Consider the following 12,060-nt stretch of genomic DNA (forward strand, 5'->3'; position numbering starts at 1 on the left):
ATCATTGACTTGTCTATAAAAGTAGAGATCACCTTTCTTCCATCTCTAATATCAAAATAAACTTGATGTTTAAATGCAATGCCTTGATGTTCCATTGGTCCTCCATCGAACGACATTGCAGATGGAGTTAGATTACAAACATTTCACCTTTTTTTTTGCAAAGCCCATAGTGAGAAAAGTTCTCTCACTTTTTGTTAGGGCTTCGTATTAGAAATCTTACATTTGATAAGGATTTGCATCTTCCTAAAAGACGAGGCAATTCCTCTTCTTTATATTTGGGCTACGTTAATACACTCGCAACATTCTCAACAATTCTAGGTGGGTTAAACTTTCCTTTTGATGCTATTGTTGCTCTCTCTTTGGTAGGCATGTCAATCTCATCCACTTGTTGGATGGAAATTATTGCTTCCATAGCCACCATTAATTAACCTTTAAATTTACTACATTTTTTCAATAGGCCTCTCGCCTTTGCTCGATCTGCCTATGGATGCCATGGATGGGCATCCCCCAATCGCTTGCTTTTCCACCCCAAGTAAATGGACTCCTTGACAAAAGAGATTTTAGTATTAGAAATTTCTACCCATTTTTTTTTGTTTGAAGTGCACCAGTTTTGGCATCTCCAATCTAGTGAAGCTGATAATTTTTGAAAGTTCGCAGAGCGCGAAATCCCCAACCTCTCAGCCCATCACCAGCCAGCCTATGGATCACACACACCAGCAGCATATGGATCTCTCACAGCGCACACCAGCTTCCAGCAGCCGGATCCTGTCTTCCCACCGCCAACGCTTCGAACTCTTTCTCGATGATGTTTTTAATGCGGTGCGATCTGGGTTTCGATATGTGTGCGTGAGAGAGAGAGAGAGAGAGAGAGAGAGAGAGAGAGAGAGAGAGATTGGTTTCGATATATGTGGGTTTCGATGTGTGTTTGTGCGCTTTATGTCATTGCTTTGGCGTTTTTGTTTCTAAATGCCCCTTCATGTCGCGTTGGTTTTGCAGACCTACGACATTTTTGAGGATTCCTTCGAGACCCTTGAAGAGTAGGACCGCAGAAGCTCTGCTTCTTGCTGCATCTAGATTACTAGGTGGCGTTGGTATTACGTCGTTCTTTCGACTTTCCTACTCTGCCGATTAATGTTGTATCACCTGATGAAGTCTTCTGTTGCGTCGCAGAAATGCCCCTCTTCTTTTGGGTAATCCCAATGAAGAGATATCGCAGCGTACAACTATGGTAAGCATCTCGCGCAAATCTATTTTGATTGCGTCGAGTATTAATCCGTTGGATCTTAGCTTCAAAAGTCTATATATGTGTAGGGGCAAGTGGGAAATTATTGTATGGGATCTGTGAGAGTGCACACGTCTTTTAAATTTTCCAAATGTCCACATGCTTGTACGTGACAGCATGCACACTCCTAGACCAACATTTTTTCTAACTTTTTGTATGCGTTCAATTGATGTATTGCAGTGCTTTGTTGCTGCATAGTCAAGATCCAGATTATTTTAGTTTGTTATTTTCTTCTTGAGAGAATCTAGCTGTCTTTTGTGCTTGGACTTTTTATTTTAGTTTGCTATTTTCTTCTTGAGACAATCTAGCTATCGTCCGTGCTTTGACTTTTTATTAGATAATGTTATGCCCGTGAATAACATTTTTTAAATTTTCGTTGGCTATGAAGGCTTTTGATGCAGTGTTCAATACACTTCTAGGAAAGTTGGAGAAAAATTTGAATCGTTGGGAGTTTTATTGTCGTGCTAATTGCTTTACTCCTCCGAAGGATCTTTCAACTTTCCAAGAGGTCTGCTCAGCCTGCTTGTCATGATTTGGAAATCATAACTTGCTTTTGAGATAAGACCTAAGGACAAAGAGTTATATCAATTATTTGAACTTATGCCGTGACTCGAATATATGATAAGAGCTACTTAGATATCTTACATTCTACAGGCTCTGCATATATTTGAGCAGTGTGAAGTCAGCAGAAGATACATGCTTTACAATCTTTGAAATGATTATTCATTGGACATGGCAGGATGCACAAGCAGGGGTCCATTTGGAAGCAAGTGTTCTAAGTGGTACAGAAGAGGAACAGTTGGACGCTGAATTGGAATCTGTGAGGAGTGAACTTCACATTGTAAGCACAGGTTTTAAATTATAGCACAGAAGACATACCTAACCGGGCCATATCTATTGGTCACATGAACGTCTTGTTGTCCATTGTAGGCTGGAAAAGAGGCAGCAAAGATGCGTAGAGAGCTGCGCCAACTGGAAAGGTTATTGGCTGTGAAGAAAAGGCACGAGGAAGCCTTGCAAGATGCGGTGACACAGTTCAAGGAAGAAGACCACCAAAATGTATTAGAAGGTACTTCTCTGTCTGTTTCTGGAATTCTGTTTAGAGGTACTTGAAATCTTGCTATGACAATTCCCTGTCAAAATTCATTGGCCTGCCAGAAGTAAAATATTGTAGAAATGAATGCAGTTTGAAGTGATCACGTATTGAGTTTTGTGGTATTCATATACTACATCCTTTTCCTTTATAGGATTCAATTTACCGACTGTACATGCTTGTAAAAGGACTATCAATCTATGACTTTCACCATATGAAGTATCTGTTGGTTTAGATGTTCAAATATAGTCCGGATAGTCTTGGTGGAAGCATGTTTTAGCAGTTCTCTATATTGGTTAGTGTCCTTGGAGACTAACCTACGGTTCCAAAATTTTAGATTTGATGTTCTGAAGACTCTCCGTCTGTGGCCTTATGAGAGGGGCGTCATGTGGCACAAAGTGTATGAATTCTAAGTCTAGAGAGTCTTGGGGGGGGTGGTTTTGTATTGTTTTGTATAAGGTATCTGTCTATTTAGAGGATAATACTGGACAGTCTTGAATGTAGCATCGTCATACATAGAGACTAAGCATGAAAACAAAGTGTAGAGAGGAGTCAGGACACCTACTCTTCATGTGTTCTTAATAGAATGCCTTCTAGTGTACGACTTTTACTGTATGAGGCATTTGTTGATCTAGAGATATGTGGACTCGATGATAGCATGCTGTAGCAGTTGTTGATATCATAGTTGGTTCTGTACTCGTATGGTTGGCTGAACCATATGTGGCTTTTTTTGAGGAGAAAAGCGGGGTTTCCAAGACCTTTATGAGAACGTTTTTAAATAAATTTCTTGACTTTAAAATTAATACAAGTTTGAAGTTAAAACTTTTGTAGCTCTCTGCCTATAAATGTGTACAATGTATATTTTCCTTTTTTTGTTGTTGTAAAATTAGGGTCATGCGTGATTCAGCCCCAGTGGCTGATCCATACTCCAATCATACTTCCGTACTTCCGTACCCATATGCCGTATGTGTATGGTAATGTATGAAAAAAGCTATGGTTGATATGGTGTCCATGGAAACTGATCACAGCATGCACACCAAAGATTTATCCTTAAAAGTTCTGAAGACCTATTTTCTTTCACTCTACCAAACAGGTCATGTGCATGGGCACAAGGCTTGCTGTGTGTGATGTCTATATATGGGATGCTTTAATCTTAGGAGATACTGTGGCAGCATGGAGTCTTCGCAAAATGGCCTCAATGAAAAGTTTGTGTGGCATACGAATATGCTATTGCTTCATTGGGTCACCAAGGAATGGATTCAACAGTGATGTGCATGGGCCTCAGTGCCGACTTTTGAATCACCTTGAAGTAACAGTTGACTTGGCTGCTTGAGAATGTTGTTGAGTTTTTTGGTATTGTTATCGTATTGATTTAACTATACCTTTTCAGGATCGTGGCCATGTTATGTGTTGAGAAAGAGCCTATAGTGGTTCGTTGTTCAAGAGGGAACTTCTCTTGTGGCTACTCTTTTTCTTGTGGTGGCTTGAGCATCCCTTCTGCAAGGCCTTGCTTTGAGACATCTTAGGCAATGTACGTTTACATGATCATGGCCATCATTTGTTTTGTAGGGGGAGAATAGCAAAACACATACTCGTTGTAGATTCTCATTCTCCTGAAGGTGAGACAGGCTACAATCGTGTTGTAGATGAGAGAGGCTACAATCCATCTTCCATCTTGGTAGAACTGCTTGATCGTGAATTTAGTAGGGGAGGTTGGAATGTATGACAGTTGAAGATATGATTGCTACTTTAAGTGATTCTGACTCCTATTGTGAGTCAATCCATTGAACTTTCCACCTCTTTGAGGGAAGCTTGAGACGACCAGCTCGTGGAATATGGATGAAGTTGAGTTGCATTGAATGTTAAATTACACGGCGCAGCGGAACAGAAATTGAACAAAGAATAGAGAGTACCGCAAATTGAAGATGGACAAAATTTTCCTTCAATACTGATGGTATAGATGATGGCTCTGTCCACCCGTGTGCTCCCACAGTGGAGCTTAGATGGCGATCTAGACAGATACTAGGTGAAGAGCTACTAGTTGGAAGATCTTTGTTGGAAGATTTGATCTGGTACAATGGATTGGGGAGGTCGCCTCTTTATAGCTATGAGGGTGGTAGTCGGATCAACGTAGTCGGTGGAACCGACCAGTCAACCTAGTTGGTGAAGTCGACCAGTCAACCTAATCGATGGAATTGACTAGTCGTCCATGGAATATTCAGGAAATATTTCCTATATCGTTGCCTTGGGGGCTCTCGTCTCGAAATCCCCACCAGGGGGCTGGTTGGCTCCCCTGGGACTCCTTAGTTGGGGCCCAGCTGTCTCCCAAGTCCCAGTAAGAATAAGGGGCTCCCACACAATCACCTTTCCACAATCAACGGTCTCATTGATAGACCTCATTTGACATGCAAGTCAGGATCCATCTAGTGTCTCGGGCTCACACATGGCTTCTTCTCATATGGGGGCCTTACAACTTGAGCACCTTGGACCATTGGTGGTTACCAGGAGGGTGGGACATTGAGCATATCTAAGATCCCTCCTCTATGTCCATCCGTATGTGAGCTACCTTCTCGGCCCAATGCCAACTCTCTGAAGATGACCCTGAAGTTGATCCTTCTCGAGTGCCTTGGTGAAGATATCTGCTCCATTTTGCTCTGTTGGACATTAGACCAATTCCACTATCCCGTCCTCGATCAAATCATGCACATAGTGATATTGAATCTCTATATGTTTTGTGCGTACATGAAACATTGGATTTTTAGCAATGGCCATGCAACTTTGATTGTCGCACCTCAGTACAGTTGCCTCATTCTCTTGCACTCCCATGTGCCATAAGATCCTTCTCAGCCACACTACTTCATAAGCAGCAAAACATGTTGCCTTGTACTCAGCCTCGGTAGAAGACAATGCCACTGTTGGTTGTTTCTTACTGATCTAAGAGAAGATACCTAAACCTAAAGAGAAACAATATTTAGAAATTGATTTCCTGGAATCAACATCTCCAGACTTCAATCCCCGAGAGATGAAGATCTTGCTTGGCTCTTGCCAGACTTCAATTCTCGAACAGTAGTGCATCAAGCCTAAGTCTGTCATCTCAAACTTTGTGCTCAACCCCTTTTTAGTCTGTTGGATCATGTCTTCATAGTCACCTGTAATAAGGAGATCATCCAATATAGAACAATAATAGCAGATTTTTCACCTTTCCTGTACATATACAAGTTAGCATCTGAGGCACATCTTTTGAAGTTTAATTTATGAAAGAATTTGTCTATCCGTTGATACCATGCTCTTGGGGCCTGTTTCAGCTCGTACAAAGCCTTCTTCAGCTTACATATCTTGTTCTCAGAATGGGGGTCTCAAACCCAGGTGGTTGAGCTAGGTACACCTCCTCCTTGAGGTCACTATTTGAGAATGTTGATTTAACATCCATTTGATAAATTGGCCACATTTTATGAGCAGCTATCGATAGTACTGTGCGAATAGTGGTCATTCTGGTAGTCGGAGCGAAAGATTCTTGAAAATCAAACCCTTCAACTTGTGAAAATCCTTGTGCAATCAATTTGGCTTTATACTTTTTCAAAGTTCCATCGGCCTTGTACTTTACCTTCCAAACCCACTTGGTGCTAATAACCTTTCTATTAGGTGGTCGATCTACCAGCTCCCAAGTTTCATTCTTCATGATGCTATCTACTTGCATAGCGTTTTTCTAATCTCAGTTTGCAAATGCTTTCTCCAAACTCGTAGGCTCCTTTACTTCTGAAATATTTTCAGCCATCAAGGCCATATTGACTATGTGAGCAGAAGCCCTCCTTTGCTCCTCGATTCTTTGAGACCGCCTTGGTTCATCTGCATGCTGCTCAACAGACATAGGCATCTGGTTATCATGGTGGTAGAGTTGTCTTACCCATCGCGGCAATAGCTTTTCCGGTGGTGTAACAACAGGTTGGTGACTTATACCTTCATTATCTGATATTTCCTCGAATGCGGCTTGTCTCTTGAGCCCTATTTCTTGAGGACAATAAATTGCAAAATACAGCAGTGCACTCGGATACTTTTGTAGTGCATTTTTGGACTTTAGATGGTCCTTGGCACCCAATCAAAAGTTTGCCTGTCATCATTAGCTCTTAGTATGAGGAATTTACCATGCATCAGACTGCACAACAATGAGTTTGGGAGATTCTTAGTTGATCCATAGGATCCCCATCCAAACAAGTGGTATCTACCAATGAAAACAGACTTATAATTGGTTGTTAGTGTTGGAAAGCTGAAAGGAAAGCAAAGAGTGGACACAAACTCAGAATACTTGCTTATGGAATGAAGAAGAGTGAGGTCCTTAAGTAGGCACCTCATACAAGCTCACTGACATCACTGATGACCTCAGAGCTCCACAATCATCTCCTCAATCTGCTCTTAGATTCTCTCAATCGTCCTATGTGGCTCTTCCACCACCTAACTGTGCTTGTGGGCACCTAACTGTGCCTCTAGCACTCACACATAGAAACATAAGGTGTGCCTGAGGCATACACCTTGAGATATCCCAACAAACCCCCCCTCAAGGAAATGCCTTAGGCTATGTCAAGGATACATCTAGTCTCATAGTTTCTCATGCCATCTCATGGTGGTCAAGGATAAATCTATGGCTAGGTTCTTATGCTAGCAAGGGTTTCCTTGGGTGTAAGGTAAACAAAAAAGGGATACAGAAAGACCTTCCAATGGTTATCTCCTCTGCATGTACATGCACACAATGTCTGTAGGAGGTACCATGGAGCAAAACATACACATGGCCTACATTATAAGGTGACCAGAGGTGTTTACAAAACACACAAAACACAATAGTTTATTTCATTCATTTTGAAGGACTATCCAGGCTGAGTACCTTGACATAAAAAAGAGAGATCTGGAGCATACATAGAGATGATTAAAATGCATAATCTTCATGGGATGCCTCATCTTGTGGAGGCTCAACTGAAAGTAGATTTGCATTTTCTTTCTTTGCTTTGGCTCTGCAAAACTTCTCATTATGGTTGTTCTTGCCACAGTGCTTGCATGGATTAATTTTGAAGCAGTCCTTTGAAAGGTGATTTGTCTTTCCACAGTGATTGCAAGGAGTATACTTGCCCTTCTGGCCTTTACAGCATAAGCAGTGTCATTGCCTTTCGTGAGCTCCATATGCCTTTCTTCTTCTTGGAGAGCAGAGATAATACCTTCAAGATTAGGATTAGGAAGATTTTTCAAAGTGGTAACTGTGTGATCATAATCTTCAGGCATGCTCTTAAGTAACATTGCCATAGCATCATCTGGAGAAATAGGAGAGTTGATAGAAGCTAATTGAGTCGCTAATTGAGTCATAAGACTCCGCATATAGTTGACATGAGCTGCTAAAGTAGTACCACTAGTCATCTTCAATTCAAAGAAAGAGATTTTAAGTGATAGTTTAGAGATGTGAGAGCTAGCACCAAAAATCATGTCAAGCTTCTGCCAAGCTTCCGAAGGAGACTCCAAGTCAGAGATATGGTGTATATAATCATCTCCTAAAGCAAGAGCAATAATACCGTATGCTTTTTCTTCTCTAGCTGGATCCCTTGCCGATCGTGTCGGAGTTGAGGATTCTCCAGCATTGGAGGCCGTAGAAGAAGCGATAGGAGTCGGTTTGACAAGTCCCCATAAGTTCTCCCTCATCAATGCAAATTTCACCTTCATCTGCCATGTGTGGAAGCCCTTTCCATTGAACTTCTCGAGATTAAATAGGGTAGCCATGAGAGGGTTTAACCCAGATATTGGGCAGTGTCTATCTCTCTTACAAGGAAAAAATAACTGAAAGACTTCCAAAATATGAGCACTTGATGTAGCAAAGACTAGTGACCAATATTCAAACAATGATGCTTCTTCTTACATGCTTCATAGAAGTGGGTGAAATAAATACTTTCCAATCAAAACCAGGTCTAGTAATTCAAAACAAAACTGAAGCCACACTTGTACTAAAGTTATTGAAAGCTTCAAAAAACCAGAAATGCTAGAGTAGCATTTTATGTAGCATCATCTTCAAAAACTTGTCCAAAATTGTCAAAACTGAAAAGCTGAACTTGGAGGGCTTGTAGCTCACTCTTCAAAGCAAGGAAAAGAGGGCTTTCTGAAGCAAAAGAAAGCTCATATACCAGAGAGGGTCCAGCACAGAGGTTGGACGAAATGGTGCGCACTTTTGCCCGGGAGAGTTGCTACAGGCTGAAACTGAGTTTTGACGATTTCTCCCTCGTTACTGAACCAAATGACCTGAAAAATGGCTCAAAATCTTCGTCTTGAGGTCGCCCATCTACTCCTAAGAGGGCTCAGGCAATGGCGGAGCAGGCAGGGAGTATTGAGCAACAGAAGAAATGCGCTGTTTGGAGAATGGCAGCCACCACAGACGTTTTTTCTTCAATTGCTTGCAGGTGGAGGTTCGCCCATACTAGAGGAGTTTCTAGCTCAGAGGGTTTGGGCAATGGTCGTTTGTAGGTGGAGAACCAAGCTCTCAAAGATTTTGGGAAGAAAGAGGAAAATGGAGAAGAAGAAGATGAAGAAGAAGATGATGATGTGACAGAAATGGGCTCAAGGGGGATCAAATGGCTCTGATACCATGTTGGAAAGCTGAAAGGAAAGCAAAGAGTGGACACAAACTCAGAATACTTGCTTATGGAATGAAGAAGAGTGAGGTCCTTAAGTAGGCACCTCATACAAGCTCACTGACATCACTGATGACCTCAGAGCTCCACAATCATCTCCTCAATCTGCTCCTAGATTCTCTCAATCATCCTATGTGGCTCTTCCACCACCTAACTGTGCTTGTGGGCACCTAACTGTGCCTCTAGCACTCACACATAGAAACATAAGGTGTGCCTGAGGCATACACCTTGAGATATCCCAACAGTTAGCACTCTCAATCAAGCTTCTAGTGCTAATTATTACTTGCATAGAGCTTCTATTGCTATCTAGCTTTCACAATAGGAATGAAAGTGCTAGCTGGCACTCACAACAAAGTTTCAAATGCTATTTAGCACTCATAGTGGTGCTTCAAGTGGTATTTGGCAGTAAAAATAGACTTGTAACTGGTAGTCAGCACTCTTAGTCGAGGAAGCAACTAGTAGTCAGCAATAACAATATTGTAGATAGTGCTAGTTATCACCACTACAAAGTACAAGTTAGCACTCATAATAGAGTGTGAAGTATTAGCTAGCACATTCGTAAGCACTATTTAGCACTGTGAATAGAGAACTCTTAAGTGCTAATCAATATTCACTGCCACATGGCAGCCAGCTATAGGCCCTATATCTGGTTGGCCAGGTAATGCAGCATTAGTAGGGGGACTCGTCTAGCTTGCCTATAAATAGTAGGCTGTACGGTGTTCTTTAAGTCTTGGGACTCGTCCAGCTTCTGCGCCACCTACTTTCCTATAAGTAGTAGGCTGTACTGTGTATTCAAATTCATCAAATGCCTTCCATGTCGGAGTAGATTGGAGCAGCCAGAAGATGAGCATACAGCCCATGTGTAGACCAGATACTTTCAGAATTATACTTCGAGTTTGGCATACAGTGATACAACAGCAAATACTTCCATTTTGACATACAGTGGAGGGGTCCAACTATGAGAGAAAACAGGGCAGCATACACCTTCACTACCCCCACAGAGCTGAATGATGAGTTTCTCAATTCCACTTTTCACACTAGCTCAGATATCACTGCTCTCTTACACAAAAAAAAGACACACTCAGATCTGGGAGATTTCACACCACAAGATAGGCAGCAAAACAGTCATTACCATGATAAGTGTTGACCGCTCAGTACAGACTCTAGTATGATGCTTTCACACAAGGTGCTGTGTAGTCATCCAACTACACTGACCCACCTATAGCCAAGAGGCCAAATAAACTGGGCACAACTGAAGAGGCTAAGAGCTCATATCCTTTCTAAATGCTCCCTCACTGTCTGTACTTTCTAAGGCTTCAGTGGATTGTGGAGGGAGTGGGTAATGAGCCTATTAATCAATTTGGGCAGGGCTGTGTAGACCTGTTCCTTGCTGGCCTATTGGCCCATATGTTGGACGATCTGGGACAAACCCTGATCTGGCTGACCCTCTGCCCAAACATCCCTGGCCAGCCAGCTCGACAGATGACCTCCATAGGGCCAACCTAAACCTGCTCAGGCTGACCTTAAATCTGCCACGTTGTGTGAAATGCATTTGTTTGCCTAAACAAAAGAATCGTCATTTGTTGAACTAAAAGATGGTTTTTAAATGGTCTTCAGAAACTGTGGATGACTTCCATAAGTATCAGAGATGCATTATGAATCGATCAGACAATATGGATTGATGGATATCTTACTTGTGAATAAACCGTGCAAACTCGAAAATTCTTCCATCTGTAAACCTAAAACACCTGAATGCTGATAGGTATTTTCTGTAGGGTTCTGTAGAAGATTTTTGGTTTATGTTGCAGTATAAGTGAATGGGGTGTGATGCAAGCCAGCAATATGGCAGTTAAAGAGGTTGATGTATGCTTGCTGCAGAGATGCTCAGAGTTGGGGATCTGTTGAGAGATAAACTGAGTACAGTGAAAGCTGAAAGGATTCAGAGCCCCAGAGGTGTGCGTTTGAGGGGATCTGATTGTGCAGGTAACGTTGGCATGTTGAAATCTATGAAATATACTTTGAAATGACCTGTTTTTTGGCGTTGCCCTTGCAAACATTTGTTTTCTGATGCATGCAGGATTGGAAAGAGTCGATTTGGAAAATCATGTGAAATTCTTTGGCATCTAGTGTGACTAGTCAGATTAGTGGCCGGTGATGCGCTGGACAAGATTGCTTGTGCAGGCAGCTTTGGCAAGTTGTATTGTCTATTGTGTATGCTGTAAAATGGGCTGGTTTTAAGATTGCCTTGCAAATGGTTGGGTACATTTATTGTTGATGCATGAATGGTTGAAAGTAGCTATAAACATATCCTTTTTATTTAGCACCAAAAGTCATATTAGTGGTATTGTATGACGCTCCAATTATCCCATAAAAAACTGCAATTTAAACTATTACTTAAGTCCTTGGGAAAATGGACGAGAAGGGTTTGCATTGATTATTTCATTAGTCCATATTGATGTTATCTCTAAGAGCTTGTTCTAATAAACATCTCTCACCATGACACAGTCTCATCATGACATCATAGCAATTTTAACAAAATTACCGACATTTGAGATAATAACCACCACCCTATTGGCCTATTCTTGAGATCATAACAAACCACCCTTGTGGATATTGGATAAGGCAATTTGCCTATTATGCCATACTTAGACCTTGGGAGTGACAACATAGTCACAATAGATTTTCTTATTTGTATTTTTGTAAAGTGACTCAAATGTTTTTTTAAAAGAAAATTGGGGATATAAAGAACTTTCAAATCACTCGTTTTTCATTTTAGTATGCATTGGGAGAGAATTTAAAGAAATGTGCCATTGAACTAGAATTCTCATTGTAGCATTTGCTAATTGGTTGGACAATTCTTTACCAAGTGCCTTATTGTGATTTTATACCTTCATATTATGATTGTATTGATTCTATTTCAACCTTCAGATGCCTTGATTATGTCCTTAAATATCCAATAAATTATATGATTGAATGTTGATGCTATGAATCAAAATTGTTGGATGATCATGAATATACAAAATTAT

The 12,060-nt window shown here is 41.2% G+C and overlaps 1 protein-coding gene across 1 annotated transcript; it reads left to right on the forward strand.

Moving 5' to 3' along the window:
- Window positions 1-600: 600 nt before the first annotated feature.
- On the forward strand, window positions 601-11,452 carry MIS12 (minichromosome instability 12 (mis12)-like protein). Its single transcript, XM_087381192.1, has 8 exons — window positions 601-819; window positions 997-1,037; window positions 1,171-1,228; window positions 1,671-1,790; window positions 2,022-2,123; window positions 2,213-2,351; window positions 10,913-11,017; window positions 11,112-11,452. Exons 1-8 carry the CDS (start codon window positions 700-702, stop codon window positions 11,159-11,161), a joined length of 735 nt encoding a protein of 244 aa, XP_087237318.1. The 5' UTR covers window positions 601-699; the 3' UTR covers window positions 11,162-11,452.
- The last annotated feature ends 608 nt before the right edge of the window (window positions 11,453-12,060 follow it).

This window comes from Dipteris shenzhenensis, chromosome 1 (assembly GCF_047967505.1).
Source record: "Dipteris shenzhenensis isolate YYH24624 ecotype China chromosome 1, Dip_SZ_1.0, whole genome shotgun sequence".
Lineage (NCBI taxonomy): Eukaryota > Viridiplantae > Streptophyta > Polypodiopsida > Gleicheniales > Dipteridaceae > Dipteris > Dipteris shenzhenensis.